Source organism: Vespa velutina, chromosome 3, assembly GCF_912470025.1.
Source record: "Vespa velutina chromosome 3, iVesVel2.1, whole genome shotgun sequence".
NCBI lineage: Eukaryota > Metazoa > Arthropoda > Insecta > Hymenoptera > Vespidae > Vespa > Vespa velutina.
This window is the reverse complement of record NC_062190.1, coordinates 2,803,930-2,821,940: the sequence shown is the minus strand read 5'-3', so window position 1 is coordinate 2,821,940 and position 18,011 is coordinate 2,803,930. Positions and strand designations below refer to the sequence as shown.

General features: G+C 28.6%; 1 protein-coding gene across 5 annotated transcripts in view; it reads left to right on the top strand.

Moving 5' to 3' along the window:
- Positions 1 to 18,011, top strand: part of LOC124947937 (centrosomal protein of 135 kDa-like) — an 18,228-nt gene extending 217 nt beyond the window's left edge. The window contains exons 2-33 of one of the 5 annotated variants that reach the window (XM_047490766.1): positions 54 to 244; positions 320 to 436; positions 629 to 873; positions 1,001 to 1,110; positions 1,188 to 1,327; positions 1,400 to 1,586; positions 1,677 to 1,858; positions 1,928 to 2,112; positions 2,179 to 2,443; positions 2,526 to 2,813; positions 2,893 to 3,038; positions 3,101 to 3,185; positions 4,829 to 5,129; positions 5,198 to 5,430; positions 5,508 to 5,700; positions 5,788 to 5,954; positions 6,054 to 6,249; positions 6,315 to 6,521; positions 6,598 to 6,764; positions 6,858 to 6,956; positions 7,061 to 7,303; positions 8,315 to 8,410; positions 8,479 to 8,594; positions 8,752 to 8,962; positions 9,049 to 9,164; positions 10,713 to 10,892; positions 15,460 to 15,739; positions 15,831 to 16,028; positions 16,114 to 16,290; positions 16,385 to 16,587; positions 16,667 to 16,798; positions 17,829 to 18,011. In XM_047490766.1, the coding sequence (XP_047346722.1) occupies positions 137 to 244; positions 320 to 436; positions 629 to 873; positions 1,001 to 1,110; positions 1,188 to 1,327; positions 1,400 to 1,586; positions 1,677 to 1,858; positions 1,928 to 2,112; positions 2,179 to 2,443; positions 2,526 to 2,813; positions 2,893 to 3,038; positions 3,101 to 3,185; positions 4,829 to 5,129; positions 5,198 to 5,430; positions 5,508 to 5,700; positions 5,788 to 5,954; positions 6,054 to 6,249; positions 6,315 to 6,521; positions 6,598 to 6,764; positions 6,858 to 6,956; positions 7,061 to 7,303; positions 8,315 to 8,410; positions 8,479 to 8,594; positions 8,752 to 8,962; positions 9,049 to 9,164; positions 10,713 to 10,892; positions 15,460 to 15,739; positions 15,831 to 16,028; positions 16,114 to 16,290; positions 16,385 to 16,587; positions 16,667 to 16,798; positions 17,829 to 17,865 (5,610 nt within the window). In that variant the 5' untranslated portion in view covers positions 54 to 136 and the 3' untranslated portion in view covers positions 17,866 to 18,011. Of the gene's footprint in view, positions 1 to 53; positions 245 to 319; positions 437 to 628; positions 874 to 1,000; positions 1,111 to 1,187; positions 1,328 to 1,399; positions 1,587 to 1,676; positions 1,859 to 1,927; positions 2,113 to 2,178; positions 2,444 to 2,525; positions 2,814 to 2,892; positions 3,039 to 3,100; positions 3,186 to 4,828; positions 5,130 to 5,197; positions 5,431 to 5,507; positions 5,701 to 5,787; positions 5,955 to 6,053; positions 6,250 to 6,314; positions 6,522 to 6,597; positions 6,765 to 6,857; positions 6,957 to 7,060; positions 7,304 to 8,314; positions 8,411 to 8,478; positions 8,595 to 8,751; positions 8,963 to 9,048; positions 9,165 to 10,712; positions 11,193 to 15,459; positions 15,740 to 15,830; positions 16,029 to 16,113; positions 16,291 to 16,384; positions 16,588 to 16,666; positions 16,799 to 17,389 lie in introns of those variants that run through there. The other 4 variants (XM_047490767.1, XM_047490765.1, XM_047490768.1 and 1 more) reach the window with 4 other exon arrangements.

The window sequence follows — 18,011 nt, the reverse complement described above, 5'->3', positions numbered from 1 at the left end:
TTAAGATTTCTTCTTGAGCTAAAATTTAATATATATTCATGATTTATAAATAGATCATAAGAGAAGTGATAAAGCCATATAATTCATCATATTGTGCAACACAAACATGCTGCAATAGAGATTTCTTTACAAAAAAATGGATTCATTAAACTTGAAAGTAACTGATCCCAATGCAATTCTTTCATTGATAGAAGAATTATGCGATCTATCTTATATAGAAATACAATTGAAGTTAAATACATATGTATGTATAGTTCTATAATATACAAACAATTACTAGTTTATTAATAGAAATACAAATTAATAACATCTTTTATAGATACAAGCAAAGACTGGTACAAAAATATATTTCCTTGCTCCTATTTTATATGAAAGAAAAGAAATAGTTATTCATGTAATAGGTAATAAAGTTTTGGATCATGAATTAAGATTACCTGTAAGTGAATTTAATATAAGTAGAATTTTACTTTGTTTAAAAGCAAACAATACATAAATAATACTTTATATAGCATAAACATATATGATGATCTGGTACAATAATAACATTTTACAAAATAAAGAATTATTTGAAGATATTAGAACTTAATTTGCATTATAAGAAAATATAAATTCTAATAATTCTTTTCAGATATCAAGTATTTTTAATTTGGTAATAAATTGCCAGAAAACAATAATGATTACTTCTTCAGAATTACCTAAAGAATTATTGCAATATATTTATTTAGACAGACACTGTATTCAAGTACCATTTTTCCTTATTCCTGTACAACATCATCTGAAACAATTAACAGCATTGGTTGTCTGCTTAAGTGGTTGTGAAAATAAAAATATTGATATAGACACATGTACAAAAGTAGTTCTGGATTGCTTTAGGTAAAATAGTTTCTATAGAAAAAATTTATACTATGAAGTAATTTTAATGTTAAATATAAGTAAAAACTAATAAAAATAGGTACACTTTTTTAATATTAACAATAGTAAATTATACTACTGTATATAGATATTGCCTTGGATATATTCTAAGCTCTTTAAGATGTTATGAAGAAACTCGATTAAAACATCAATGTCAAAGCATACTTGCTATTTCTAGAAAACTTATTACTCATTTAGGTACATTATATTTTTTCTACTTAATGTTTATTTCAATCTATGTATTTGAACTATATTAAAATGCTACTATTTAATAGGAGATTTAACTGACCTCTTACATGAAATTATGACGGAAGTTAAGAAGCTTACTAATGCAGAACGATGTTCTTTATTTCTTTTGGAAAATGATCAACAAGAATTAGTGGCATATGTATTTGATGGAATATCGACGAAAAAGGTGATTTAAACAAATTATAATTTGTATACTATTGAATTATGTATACAAAATACTGAAAATATTTTGTTACAGTTTGTTAAAGAAATGCGAATATCTGTTAATAAAGGTATAGCAGGTCATGTTGCTACGACAGGAAAACTATTAAATATTCAAGATACCTATAAACATCCATTATTTTATAGAGGTATTGATGAAGCAACAGGTTTCAAAACTAAAAATATACTTTGCTTTCCTATTCATGATGAAAATGGAATTGTTGGTAAATATTAATGCTATTATTGTTTATTATGTTTATTCTGATATTGCAGTTAATAGTTATTTTATACTAAACAATGGATAAATTTTACAGGCGTTGCTCAACTTTGTAATAAAATAGATGGCTTGTATTTTGATGAACTTGATGAAGAAATTGCAACAGCTGTTAGTATTTATTGTGGTATAACAATTATGCATAGTATAGTATATAAAAAAATGCAAGATGCACAAGCTAGAAATAAATTAAGCAATGAAATCATGATGTATCATATGAAGGTAAACTGTAAATTGTAGATACATAATTTTTCAAGTAAATTTTAATATATTAAAAACTTTAAATTTTAGGTTGAAGATGAAGCTGTTTTTGATTTGGTTAATTATAAAATTAAAAATAATATTATTGATTTTAATAAATTTTATTTCAGTCCTAGAGATATATTTTATGAGGACATGCCTTCTTATATAATCAAGATCTTTAATGATTTAAATTTCATCAAATATTTTAAAATAAAAATGCACACGTTAGCCAGGTACTTAATTTATAAAGAGCATTAATTTATAATTAAGATACAGATTAATAGATATTTTTTACCTAGGTTTATACTCTATGTTAAAAAAGGTTATAGAAATGCATCATATCATAATTGGGTACATGCATTTTCTGTTGCACATTTTGCTTATTTACTAATTAAAAATTTATACCTTATTAGAGAAGATTATATGACATATTTGCAGGCTTTTGTGTTTTTAGTATCCTGCCTATGTCATGATATAGATCACAGAGGAACTAACAATGCTTTTCAAACTACTTCTGAATCAGTTTTAGCAAGTCTTTACAGTTCCGAAGGTTCGGTTATGGAGGTAGATCAATCTTTACAATATTATAAAAAAAAAATATTTCCTTATAAATACAGATACATATACTCTTATCATTATTTAATAGAGACATCATTTTGCACAAACTATGTGCGTTTTAAATACAGAAGGTTGTAATATATTTGAAAATTTTAACAGTCAGGAATATAGAGAGGCTTTGGTTTTCCTAAAAAATAATATACTTGCAACTGATTTAGCAAGTCATTTCCTTAATACAGAGAAACAAAATGAAATATTTAGAACTGGCTATAAAAAACATGATTTTGAACACCAGAAACTTCTTTCTGGCATGTTAATGACTTGTTGTGATCTTAGTGATCAAACGAAGAATTGGACAGTTACTAAAAAAGTTGCTGTAATTATTATATTTATAAATCACAAAACATATTTGTCGCAAATAAAAAATGTGAAACTTTGTCTCCTTTTTGTATTAGGAATTAATCTATGAGGAGTTTTTTTCTCAAGGTGACTTAGAAAAAAGTATGGGTAGAACTCCAACAGAAATGATGGATAGAGATAAAGCATTTATTCCAGATCTTCAAGTACAATTCATTACAGATATAGTAGAACCACTTTTTAAGTAAGTATATCTACAAAACTTTCCTTTATAATCTTTATGAAAAATGTTTTTGTTTTTCTCAGTAATTTGGCCATGCTATTTCCTATGGCACAACCACTTGTTAAGATCTTAAAATATAATAAAACATTGTGGGAAGCTTCTAAAAAGGTATTTAGAAAATATGTTAAAAATAGAATAGAAGGTATGAATGTTCTTTTGGATCCAAATTTTGAAATTGAAGTATTTCTTAGTCACTTTAGAGACAGTAATGAATCTGAAAATGCAACATGTAACTTATAAATATATATAGATACATAAAGAAATAATAATTAAAAAATATTAAATATATCAGTTCTGTAAAAAATTAATTCTAAATAAATTTTACATATTTAAATTTAAATTAAGTAACACGAAATATGGAATTTCGATGTCGTTTGGATAAATTCAAATTCTTCCTTTGTTCTTTCTTTTTTATCCATATCAAATAATTTAAATATTCAATTAATACATAGACATATATTGATATATTTTTATTAATAGTATATTTTAATCATGATTGGATATTTTAGATTTGTCATATAAATAATCCAATCAGATTACAAATACAAAAATATATATTTGCAAAAAAGAAATTGTATTTCTTTATTTAATTGCCTATATTCCTCGCAGGAAAGTTCAATTTCAATATAACTTTTTGGAAAGTTGGCTGCACTTTCAAATGTTTTTGCTTATAAACGTTCAGTGGTAGTCGATATGTATACTTAAATTCTTGCCTTTTATTAATGAATGTGCAATTATTGATGCAGTATATATGAAAAAATATATTATATGTATATAAGAAGAAAAACATTCGTATTTAAAAAAATAAAACTATACATATACATATATATATATATGTATATATACATATATATATATTGATTATCACTAATATTGCATCGCGTCGAAAGATATAATAAAAATGTGGCAGACGATATTTGTTTAAAAAAGTGTTTTCATTTTAAATTATAAATTTTACAATAGTGTTTATGTGAATATATGTCTGCATACTTTGTTTGATTTAACTTCTCTTTATTCCATGATGGTTAGAATAAGCGTATTGACTGATAACAGATGTCAATATACTCTTTATTGTAAACTACATATATGTTATTGAATTTTATTATTTAACATATTGGTGAAAATAGTACATTATAATAACATGAAAACAAATAACAATCAATGAATAATTTAATTAGCTACATTCGTAAATTGTTTTTCAAAATGAGTTCTGACGAAGAATATAATATAGCAGCTAGATATAAAACGGTTAGGAAACGTTTGGATAGTCTGGGTTATCAGCAAGCACTATCTTTGGATGTTCTTCCTTTAATAGAACGCTTACTGGCTGATCTTATTCAAACTACAGAAAGTTTAAAACATTTTAAAACTGTTGCACAAGAGAATATTGAAGTACGTAAAAGAATGTACAATATATATACTTTGATTCGATTTACTTGGTTATTTATAAAACATTTTACTTTTATAAAGTATGTTGTTATTTAACAGCTATACAGTTACAAAAAAAATAGTTATTTATTATTATATACAGCATATAAATAAACAAATTCAATAAAAATTTTCATTAAATAAGAAGTTTACTGAAGTTTACCAAGTAAACAATTGATAAATAAGGAAATATTCATCATACTCAAAGTTAGTCACAGATGTCAAAATTAATTTACTTGCTTTTTATATATTCGGAAGAAATTATCTCCTGATTATAATTAAAAAATTAATAATTTATCATTTCTTTTGTAAATCATAAACAGGCTTGTACTCAACTGCAATTGATAATTGATCCATATAAATGCGACAATGCAAGATTAGTCCAGGAATGTAATCAACTTCATTTGGATCTGATAGAAACAGAAGAAACATATCAAAAACAAATCAAGGATTTGAAGAAACAAGTATACAAATTAGAGTGTGAATGTAATGATCTACAATTAGTTTCTTCTAGAAATTTGCAAAAAATTAAGGATCTTGAAACTGAATCAGCTAAAAAGTCGAAGAAGATATTAGATCTTCAAGGAAAATGCCTAAAACCAATCATAAGCAATATAGGAATCGGTAAAATGTTTTTGATAATTTTTTTATTTTTCAAAAATGTTTATAATTTATATTAAATAAATTTATAGGTAACAAAAAGCGCCCTTGTTATCCACTTAGAAGACCAGTTATAGAAGCTGAACCATTACCAAAAACAGGAAGTAGTAACAGTACATTACCAAGTACTCATGCTGTAGAACCAAAAATATTAGACTTATTGAGCATGGCAGATCATAGAATGAGCTGTTTAAGCCATGAGGTAACAAAACTTAAAGGAGAATTGTCATTGCAAACCGATAATGTGTACACATTACAAAATCAGGTATGTGAAAAATATCCAATTTATTTAATAAATAAATTTCTTTTTTTTACTCACAATTTAAATATACAATATTGTAGTTAACAACAAAAGAAAAAGAGATAATAAGACTGAAAAAACTGCTAGAGGGTGGTCGGCCATATAGTGCTGTTGCCAAAGATTGCCTTTGCAAAAAAGTTGATAAGATGCATGTTGTATCTCATGATATTGATGAAAATAATGATTTAAAGATTCTTTTACAAAATAAACAAGAGCTGGAGCAACAGTTAAAAGGTAAAAACATAGTTTTAAATATGTTTTTTGTATAAAGTACAATATGTACATACAAATTTTATATATAAAACATATTACATTTATCAGAAGCAGTAAATAAACAACATGAAGCTATGTCCCAAGCTATGAAACTTGCAGAACGAAATGAAGAATTAGAAAAAGAATTAAGAGATATAGATCATATTGCTTTATCAGTAGAAGCTGATTGTAATTCTGCAGTTAAGGAAAATAATAGAAGAGTATATAGACTTCAAGTATATATGATATATTATCTTTTAGAATCAAGTATAAATAATATTACTTACTGTTGAATTACACAGGTTTTATTTTATATTTTTCATTTAACATTTTAGGAAAAGTTAGAAGATGTAATGGAGCAGGTTCATATATTAGAAAGTGAATTAGCAGTGAAGCGTAGAGAAGTACAAGAATTAACAGCAGATCTTGAAGCATGTAAGCTTGAAAAACGTAACATTCAAAGAACATTAGAATCCACTTTAGAAGAAAAGAAAAAAATTACAAACAAAATAAATCAATTAACAATAATAGGTATGTCTTCTTGATTTATGATACTAATTTTTATAACAACCATAAATGAAATTTTAATATTATAGAAAAAAGTTTAAATGATGAAATAGAAAGATTATCTAAAGAAAATGAATGTCAAAAACAAGATATTATACAATTACAATATACCAATAAAGTATTGAAAGAGCAATTAGATACAGAAGTTGCTTGCGGAGATGATTTAAAGCAACTAAGAGAAAAAGGAGAAAAAAATGATCAAAACAGGGGAAAAAAGAGTATGGGAAATAGAACAAGTAATGTACATTACAACGTGATTTAATATGATCAAATATGCAAATATTTATGTATTTAAAATTTTTGTTTTTATAGATGTAGAAGATAGTGAGTGTTCATCATTTTCGCAAGAAATAAATATTGATAGAGAAGAATATAAGAGTATATATAAAGAAGACGAAGTTAATAAGCTAGTTAATAATGATAGAACATCTGATAACATGCGAAAATTAATTATTGAAAAAGATCTACAAATAGACAATGTAAGTGTAAATAATATTATGTAATTTAGAAGTATCACTTGCGTATGTATTTAATGTATTTCAATTGTTAATCATAGAATACATGAATTTTAGCTACAACAAAGTATAAAACAATTAGAAAACGAGCGAGATTATTACAGAAATGAATGCAATTGCTTGAAGCAAAAAGATGAAAGTTCTAACAAGGATAACGTAAGATTTGTTTCTTGGAATTTTTTCATTTATAGATATATTAGATAAATATTTACATAAAAATTATTTAAATAAAATCCTTTTATCTGTTTACACAAAAATAGGTTGAATTGTGGACACGGTCTTATGAATTAAGATGTCAACTTAATGAAAAAGAAAAAATAATTTTTGAATTACAAAAAGAAAAAAATGATTTGTATCATGAAAGAAAAGAATTAGAAGCTTATAAAAATCAACAAAAAAAAACTTGTATACCTTCTGGGTCTTGCAAAATATATAAACCAATTAGCACTTGTGCACATCTATCTTCAACATTACCACATGATATACATATAGAAACTACAAAAGTAAATAAATATAAATTAAGATAAACTTAGGTTTTCAAGGAAATATCATTTTATTAAAAATATTTAACAATATAAAAATATACAGTGAGCGTAACAAGTATTCGTACAGCAGTGAATTTGAACAAAAACTTCATAAAATTTTGTTTATTACAAAAAGAAATATTCGTAATTTCATTACAACAAAAATTATACATTTTACATAAATTATACATAACAATACAAAAATTATACATAAACGTAACAAAAAAGCAATTTATTTGCAATTGTAGTATCTAGTGAGATTTCCTTTAGATTGTATAATTGCTTTAAGCTTTTAAGCCACCTTTGTGGCATCGAATCTACTAAATTTCTGGTTTTAGTAATAGAAATTTTATTCTACTCTTCTAAGAGTGTACCCATTTATTTTGAGTTTACGTCCGTTTCATGGATTATTTTAAAACATTTTTTCGGTCTCTATATCTATCAATGATACCTTGAATCGTGGACTGTGATCTATGAACAATTTTAAACATTTCACTCAGTGTTTTACACTTATTATGTAAATTTATAATAATTTTCCTTTCTTCTTCAGAGGTTTCTTTGCTTTTTCGTCTCATTTTACGGTTATCACTGTTGACTATGAATTTAAAATACTATCTGTATTGATAATGCCTCCAGATATACTGATTCTAGATATATTGATATAAGATGTATTGTCTTGTATTTATCCTATGTGCAATGTCACGAATCAAGGACTGTACGAATACTTATTATGCGTATATTTTCTGCTAATTTCTGAAAATTTGTTAATATTTTCATAACAAATATAAGTAAATAATTATTTTTTAATAACATTCGTTTTAGAGATTTCTAAAAATATATATATATATTTTTTTTTATTAACATGTTTTAACAAACAAAGCTCTATAAAATTTTTGTTCAAATTGATTGCTGTACGAATACTCTTTACACTAACTGTACGTATTGTTGGATTTTATAGAGTTATATAAAGTATAAATATCTCTTTTGTAGGTAATGTTGGATTCTTTGGAGCTTGAAAGGGATACAGCTAGAGCGGATGTTCAACGTTTGACAGAAGAGCGTGATGTACTATATGAAAGACTTAAGGTAATTTAATTATTAAGAGTGTATTTTTTATATGAAATCATGTGTTGTAGTAAAATATTGATTGATAGGGAACACAAAGAGGAACTGTACATGGATATGAGGATCAATTGGAAGATCTTCAAGAAGAATTAAGAAGAACTAAACAAGAATTAACAGTTCAACGTACCCAATTTTTTCAGCTTCGGTATTTTATTTATTTGTAATATAGAAAGCTTATGAATATTTTTGAAGAAAGATAATTCATTTTCTTATATATATATATGTCACACATTTTTCATAATTAATTTTTATGTAGAGGAAATGATATTAAAAATTAATAAAATCAAGAATTGATTATCCAGGGCATTGCAGGATCAAACAGATCAAGCACTTGGAGATGTACAGGGTCAATTGACTCAATCAGAGACCGAATTAAATAAGGCGATAGATCGTAACAGAAATATGGAGCAACAGCATTTACAACTTGATGATCAAGTAAAGGAATTGAAACAAGAAATCAACAATCTCCATTCGAATATGGCACATTTAGATCGAGAAAAAGATCAATTATTAGTAAGTATCATTTCTATAGAATTTAAAATTGATATAGTTTAATAGTATCGGTATAATATTACAATTATTTGGATTTTTACTATTAGATGGTGTTGGATGAAAAGACTGAAAAAATTGTGAATTTAGAAAGAGAATTGATACATAAAGAGCAACAAGCAAATAGCATGGAACAGCAAATGCGAGATCTACAACATAAAAATGAGTAAGTACATTCTTACATCATACTTTTTATATAAATTATATCATTGCGAATTATGGCATTTTTGTTTTGGAATTAAGCTATAATCTTTATATAGTATTAAATTATATGCTATATTTAAAGTATACATTGATATTTAATAAATAAAATTATACAAGAGTTTAAAACTAAATAACATACTAGGCATTGCACTTATTACAATTTATATTATTTACATTGTTAAATATTGTCAGATACATTTTTTTTAACAATTTAAGCCTGAGATTTGTTTCACATTATAGTGAATATTTTGAATTCTTAAGAATTCATCATTTTGATGTTACCGTTCAATAGTCTAGCTAATGTTACTGTTGGTGGTTGACATTCACCCAATGACATCACATTACTACTTTCCATTTCATTCACTTTTAAACTTTCTGTAACTCTTTTATAACCTGGACGGCATTCGCATATGGCTTTTGGTTGTGGTTCTTCATTTACCCACAACTCGTTTTTCGGAATTCTGCGAGCAACCAACCATTCTCCCACTGTACACGGTCCTTGCGTATATAGTTTATAACATTTTTTATTTATTATCACCATGCTTGCTATATTTTCACAATTACTATCGTTATTATTTTCCATACACTTGTCAGTATTTTTTAGATCATTAATACAACCACATAGTCCGTTGTAACTTATCCCATCGATAGACGGTCGCACATTGTAGTCATATGATACGACTTGTCCATTTGGACATGGACCTTTAGTCCCGATTTTATAACACGTATTTTCTTCTGGAAAATATAATCGTCTTCTTCTGCAAGGTATAGGGACGCAAATTGAGGTATTTGTTATCATGTAACCATCTTCACAAGGACCACTTGTATAGAGTCTATAACATAATCCATCTTGATATAGTACATGATAGCTTTTACATTTACACTTCGCACGGATCATATTTTTTTCTTGATAGGTATCTGTTGTATCAACAATAAACTGATGACCCTTCGGACATGGTCCAATACTTCCTACGAAATAAGTATTATAAAATATCGATCTATCTGTAGTAGACATCATATTACTTAAAATCAATTAATTTACCTAATTGATAACACATCCCAGTTGATTCATGATAATGAGGTAATTTAGCGTGACAACCACATACTCCACCAGGTAAAAATAATTCCCCTGGTTCTGTACATGGACCTTTTGTGTAATGTTCATAACATCCGCCGACACTTCCTGGCCAATAATATCTTCCTAGTTCACCTGTTATTGAACAGGAACATGTCACTATTCCGTCTTCTCCTATAGTTAAAAGTTCTCCTTGTGGACATGGACCTTTAGAAAATTTGGGGTAACATTTGTCATTTCTTGGCCAATAAACGTCCCCAATTTTTGAACAAGTTTCCGGTTCTCGACAGATACCCCAACGGCGTTTTGAATTGAGACTATAATTGCAGAAAAAAAAAATAAGAAAGAAAGAAAGAAGAAAAAGAAAAAAAGAACTGTATATAAAAAAGAAATAGGAATCTTTCATAGAAATCGAATTTGATTATATTGACCTAGTTTTAGCAGGTGCTTCTGGAACTGGTGCAAAGTATTGTCCCTTCGGACAAGATGCTTTTGTGAATATCGGATAGCAAAGTGCGTCTCTGGGAGACTGTGCGGTTCCTGGTGGACATCTGCATTCTGCTATCGTTCCACCACCTCCTGCGGCTGGACCCAATTCCATAGTTTCTGGACAAGGTGCGCCGATCTAGTGGAAAATTTCTTTTAATTTTCTTTTACTGTCTACGAGAGAAGCGAGCGATATTTACTTGAAATATTTTGTAACATTTCCCATCCGGTGGCCAGAATAGTAATTGCCATCCACGTGGTTGAAGGGCACAAGGGTTGCTTAGTGGATCTGCCCAAGGTGGTGGCATTATTACAGCTTTAACATTAGCTATTGTGAAATACCAAAGAATATTCCACAGGAGGTATTTCATCATGCTGAAAAGATATCATGAGCGTATCTTGATTATTAGAACTTGATGATCAATATAGGTAATAGGAATTTTTTACATGTTATCATGATATAAGCTGAAAAGGAAAAGAATAAGCAGAAATAAAAAAGGGAAAAAATGATCGTATTTTCACTGCTTCGCTATGACAATGACATTGTCCTCGTAAGCAGAGCACAGATAACGATATACCTACGGAATGAGAATAACATTTTATCCGTTCGTTTAAATGCTTTTTATGTCACGAACAAACATGTACGGACTCTTTTCAAAATATGTACTCAAAAATATCTTTCATTCGAGCTACAATGCATGCCATTTTCATTCATAAATATTTAATTTATTATTGAAGTACGTTTTCACATGCATGATCTACATTATATCTAACGTAAAGTAATGTCTTTCTTCTTGTTTAATTTTTTTTTTTTAATTGTATCAATATAACAAATTCGGAGAATAAAAGAGCAATAAAAATGAAGATTCTTTAAAATTCGCATATTTAGATGACTTTATAAATCATGTTACATAATGATCTAATTACCGGTTACCGTTCAAGTTTGTTGATTCAAAAACTTGAATCTTACATCACAACTTTCACATTCATGACATTTTGAATCGTAAAATGTTACGATAGAACTACTTTGTTAAGTGAACAAAAAAGAAATGTTAGTGTTTTTTAATTATTGCCTTCGACGTATTTCGCTTTCTTTAATACGAAATTGACTTTATTTCTTGACTCGAATATACTAATATAAGAAAAAAAAGGAATAAAAAAAAAAAAAAAAGAAAAACATGAAATAACAATTGACAGAATTCCCATGGAAACTGCATTTCGAACATGTCAGCAAAAAAATATGAAATTATTTAGTCGGACGCACGGAACATCGTGCGAATTAAAAAATGTCTAACAAACATAATTGATGATGAAGCTTCAAGTCTTGATATCGATACGGCTATTATAACTATGGATCCTTACTACACCATGTGTCCTTTTTGCTGTTTACCTCATGAGGATAACGTTCAGTATAGGTACGAAGTTATTAAAAAAAAAAAAAAACAGAAGGAAGAAATAAATTTTACTATATTAGAAACTCAATTCTATCTTCGGTCTGGATTATTTAAAAAATGTCTTCTGGATTAATCGAGTTTCTCTTCCGCTTTTTTATCAGAATTTTTTTTTTCTGTAATACGCAATTATATAAAGGAACATTTTACAAGACACATTCTCGGTGAACAAGATTATTAATGTATGTTGTACAAAGCTGATTATAAAAATAACGAAAATAATTAACTTCTAAAAGGAAAATAAACGAGAATATAAACTTACGTTCGAACAATCACAGCGAAGAATCGATCTAAGTAATACGTTATGCATCACAATATAGAGACGCATGAGATTTATCGATTTCTTTGTGATCTATTGATTAACATTCTGAATTAATAACGAAATTAACGAATTTAGAGAGAAGGCGCGGTACTTGCCGGCCCGAAGACCGCGTCGAGACTGAAACTGGATCCGTTGGTGCGTGTACTTCTGTGCCTGTACACGGTTACCTAACTTCGCTTTGGAAACAGTATCTATTAGTGAGAGGGTAGATATTTTTCTTTTATACCGTCGTCATCTTGTACGACGCATTTTTAAACTGGAAAAATCTTCGACGGAACGAACACTGAATCAGGATCTGCATTCTCTAGAAGCTTCATTGTTAATCTCATTGCACTCCCAAGATTTTAACATACTAACTGAATGAAGTCATTATCATATTTTTTTATGCTAGATCATACTCTTAATGTGATTTATTATTGCAATTTTGTATATATCAGTCAAGAAATTTAACATAAACATCTCAACGTGTTAACTATTAATTACATAAAAAAAATGAATTGACGATGAACGATGAAAGTAAAAAAAAAAAATAATTCATTTACGAGATTGTGAGCATGAATTCTTTATTTTTATTGCCTAGTTGAAACTGACATTTGGATTAAATAACAAAAATAAATTAAACTTGAAACGTCAAGGGCAAATTCTCAAAAATAGATCTTTGTCCTTTCTTTCGACTAGAAATGTGGATCTTACATTATGAATACAATTTCGAAAAATTACCACGTAGATATTCCCTGAAATCATTCTTACGATTTGTAAAGGAAACGTACTTAAGCTTTCGATTTGAAATGGCCTTGACGTAACTTCCAAGATATTCGATCATTCTTTTTATGGTTTCATTCTACATGAGGCAACATTAATGGGAATTTGGAAACACTTTCACGATCCAATAGACGGAGGAAGTTAATTCGAGCTCGTGGGATTCTTCTTTCTCCCTCTCCCCCTCCCGTTCCCTCTCTTTTTTCTTTTTTTCTATTTGTTTCTTTCTTTATTTCTTATTCTAAGCGAGAAGATTAAAACGGTTCTTTCTTATGCAGCTTCTTTACAGAGGCCCTTCTCCGTTAAGTGGATTTTGAAGGAGCGTTCAATGCCCTTTGCTTATAACGGTACGTTGATGGAAAAAAAGAAGCGAAGGGTCTCTTGCTTGATGGTTTTGACATCAAAGAAGATTGTACGTGGAACTCAAACGTTTCTGATTATATCTGGAAATAAGAAAGAGAAAAATGAGCATGGTGTACTGAGCAAGTTCGGGCCGATGCACTCTCTGTCCGAGATCATTTATGACGACAGTCGATACCGGATAACTGACTGACTGGCTGGTTAGCTAGCTAACTGACTTGCTTAGTGTGAAAGGCTTCTTTCAACCTGTCTTCGTTTTCAAAGAATACTCTTGCGATCGAATGAGAATGAAAGTGCGTTCCCCTCAAGGACAGAAACTAACAGGACAAAGCGGTCTTCTCTAATGACTTTCATTCTTTATACGAGTCAAGTTGATTAATATAACTTCCTCCGTCCTTGCGGTATTTTATCTCTCACTTGGACAAAATCTTCCGTGAATTTTAGCTGAACCTTGAATCAATTCTTCTAAAAAGAAACCTAAAAGGCATGAGCTAAAGCGGTCTTGGTAGATCTTTCACGAGACTTCTTAAAATTCAAGATGCGGCCCGTCTCGTGTAAACTGTGAACGTGAACTTGAAGGGGGATCTCTACCGATTTTTCTTCTTCTTTTTCTTTTCTTTTCTTTTCTTTTCTTTACTTTTCTTTACTTTTCTTTACTTTTCTTTTACTTTTCTTTACTTTTCTTTTACTTTTTTCTTTCCTTTTTTCTTTCTTATATCCGTTCTTATATCGAACATGTCGAAATTTGAAGAAGTATTCTTTTGCTCCGAAACAAATTAAGATAATGAAGAAGATATGAAAAATAATCCAGATAAATCACAATTGTATCAAAGTGTGAAAATAGAAATGAGAAATTGTGTTATAATTTAATGAAGATTTTATTGTTCTGATTAAATTTGAAAAAAGACGAAAAAAAAGTTCATGTGATATAGACTTCGATGGTGTTATCGAAATAATTTTGAATCATATTTGCGACAGATCGAGTAATTACCGGATATCAAGAAAGTATTTGTAGAACATGTATGATACTTTCCATTTTCCAATATATGGTACTTACACATTTTATTTATTTTTTTTTATTTTTTATTCTTTTATTTTGTTATCTTTGTTTAATTTTACTGTCATACCATTTAAACTTTCCTTTTAAATAGAACTATTTGCTATCTTTATTTTTAATTTCTTACTTTTCTCTTATAATAAAAAGAAAATAAATCTTTATCACGTCTACCTGTGTCAGATTTAGTCGATACCAGAAATAGAATCTTTGTAAAAGTGCAAAACATTTCGACTCGTTTCAAAGAAACGTTTTCACTTTCGCGTGGACAAGATGTGTACGGTTTTAGATAGAATGGACCGAGCAAGGAAGCTGTCGGTGTAACAGTAAGAACGACGAATCAAGAGAAAGTCCTTCGCTCTCGATGAAATTTCTCGCCTCTTTATCTTTTTTAAATCTCGTTGCAATCGTTATGATTATGCAAGATGTAGACACATAATAGAATGAGAATTTGATCAAACGTCTTGGCACGTTTTTTCTTTCTCTTCTTTAAAAATATTCAACTTATTTAGAAATTATTTATAATATCATTAAATGAGTCGATTAAGTCGATTAAGTCGCTTTTCATTCATTAGAATTGATGGAACTGTCCTTGTCCTCTTTCCAGAACGCAATTGTAGTTACGAAAGAAAATTACGTGATTATCATACGCGAAGAGGCACGTATTAAAAAAATGTCATCGTTGTTAGACTTTCCTATTGCATTGATTATATCAAATAAAAAATTTGTTTTCGGTGTTTTTTTTTACAGAATATGTGTTGATCAGAGCGCAGAATATGAACGTCAATTCAGATCTCTGCAGCTCGAAGTAAAAAATGTTCAAAGACAATTGGAAACTTCTAATACCGATCGTGAAAATGCGATTCAAGAAAATCGTCGCTTGCAGGACGATCTCGCTGCTGTTATGTGCGAAGTTCGAAATCTTCAGCATGAATTAGAGTCTTGTCGTGCGGAATCTTACGACTTGAAAAGACAGTTACAGACTTATGTCAGTGAGGTACGACGAGCCGAAGAGATGCTGAATAGAAAGGTGAAGTTTAAAATAGATTCTTTTGTTTCTTTCAAAATATTCAAGATAAATTACTTTTTACAATCATTCTTCGATCGATCTACCTTTATAGGAGAATGAAAGAACCGAAATGTTGAATCACTTTAGAAGTTTAAGTTTGGAAGCCACGGTATTGGAAAATAACAATCATAGTTTGGAATCTGAAGCAGCAGAGGCAAGGGGAGCTCTTCAAACAGCAAGAGATCGTTTGATAGATTTAGAACGACAGTTAGTGGATAAGGATTGTTTAATAAGGGGCTACGAAACACAGGTATATGCGTTTTACATAATGCATTGGTCTGAAGACATTCTAGGATTGCTCCTTTATGTGAGAATGAAATTTCTTTCTTATTTAGATAAGTGAATTAACGCAAAACGTCGCCAGCATGGAAACTCAGTTACGCCAGCAAACGGAGCAGAGACAAAGAGCAGAAGCTGATTTAAGTGCAGTAAGGGACTTGTGTATCAAAATGGATCAACAAAAGGATTCACTTATGCAACAACTTGAAGATAAAGATGTAACGAAAACCCAGGTAAAAATATTTCTTTTGTAATAACATTGATATAACGAAATTAATTTTTTATATGCTTGCATTAACAATTTTTTAATATTATGTGCTTGTGTAGTATGAAACGCAATTGGTAAGATTAAGAACTGAACAGAATGTTATTCAAGATCAAATAGATAGAGACCGTGCAACGATCGAGCGTTTAGAAACTCTACTGGATCAAGCAAGACAAGAATCTATCAAAGTTCAAACGACTAATCAAGAATTACAAAATGAAATGTCGAGACTTAAACAGAAAATATCTGAGCTTCAAACGACATTGTAAGAATCGTTCGCTTTATAGATCAAGATATTCAATTACTATTTAATATAATTAAGTACATATTTATTCACAATATAGATCTGCTGAGTCACTTGAACTTAGACAGTATCAAAATCAAGCTGCAGAGTACAGCAAACAAATCAGCGAGCTTCGCAGACAAGTTACGAATGAGAGATTTGATCGAGCTAGAAAAGAAGAAGAAAATCGCAGGTATTTAATTTATTATTTTATATTGTAATAAAAAACAAAGTTTTCTCTATTTGGAATGAAATTCTTAATTCTGAGTGATTTGGGCACATATATGCGTCCAATTATCAATATGGTCTATGGATGCATATATGCGCCCGACAAAGGCTTTGTTTATTTACTATTATTTCATGTGTATGTGATATGCCCCATATAAAGGGAAATATGCTCTATGGAATAATAGATTGGTACGATTAAATTACGATTATTATAGATAACGCTATAAGGAACTTTGATGTTTTTTTTTCTTTTTTTATCTATCTATATTTTTCTTTTTTTTTTTTTTTTTATCATATGTGTCGTTTTACACGAAGTGCTTTAGCTTAGAACTGCTCGCAGTCAAAGGGTTAATAATTATAAATTATTATGATTAATTATAATATTAATGCTGCACAAAATTTAATGCATGAGATAGGATGTAATTTTAATTGACAAATTAATTCAAAATCTATTCGGAAAAATTGATAGATGGAAAAAAATAATACTTTTTGAGATAAATAATGTTAAGAAAAATATGTAATTTTATGTGTACTTATTTTTTTTCTTTTTTTACAGATCATTAAATTCTACGCCAGATAGTTTTAATGTCGATTTAAACGTGGTTATATAAAAAATAAAATTTAATATATATTTATTGATAGATATTTGAATCAAGAAAAATTCAAGGAAAAGAGTGATATATTGTGTAAGACATGTGCATTAGAAGCAGTACCACCGGGAATTTCGAATAAAGAATATATAAAATCGGGTATTTGCAATTACTCAGAGAATATTAATACATTGGTGTTTAACAGCTGGGTATGAAAATTAGGTATTGATATATGAAACTCAAATTTTATTACCATCTAGATCATGGGAATGAATTCACAACTATTAAGATTCAAGTAGGTTTCTCTGAGAAAATTTTGGCTAATGATACGGTAAACATATAAAGTGCAAATACAGCGTAATTTTTTGAACGTGCATAATAAAATCATATGATTCTTATTTAAAGGAACCAGTTGCTGCGTCTACATTTAATACGTACATGAAAAAGAGTTATTCTATTTCTTGTTGTATGAATACTCCCCCACAAGATGTATGCAGTCAAACAGTAATTACAGAATTATTAGATCAAAAAAGTATGCCATCTCAATTATCAAAGCACTCTCTTTCTGAGCTTTATGACAATGATCAT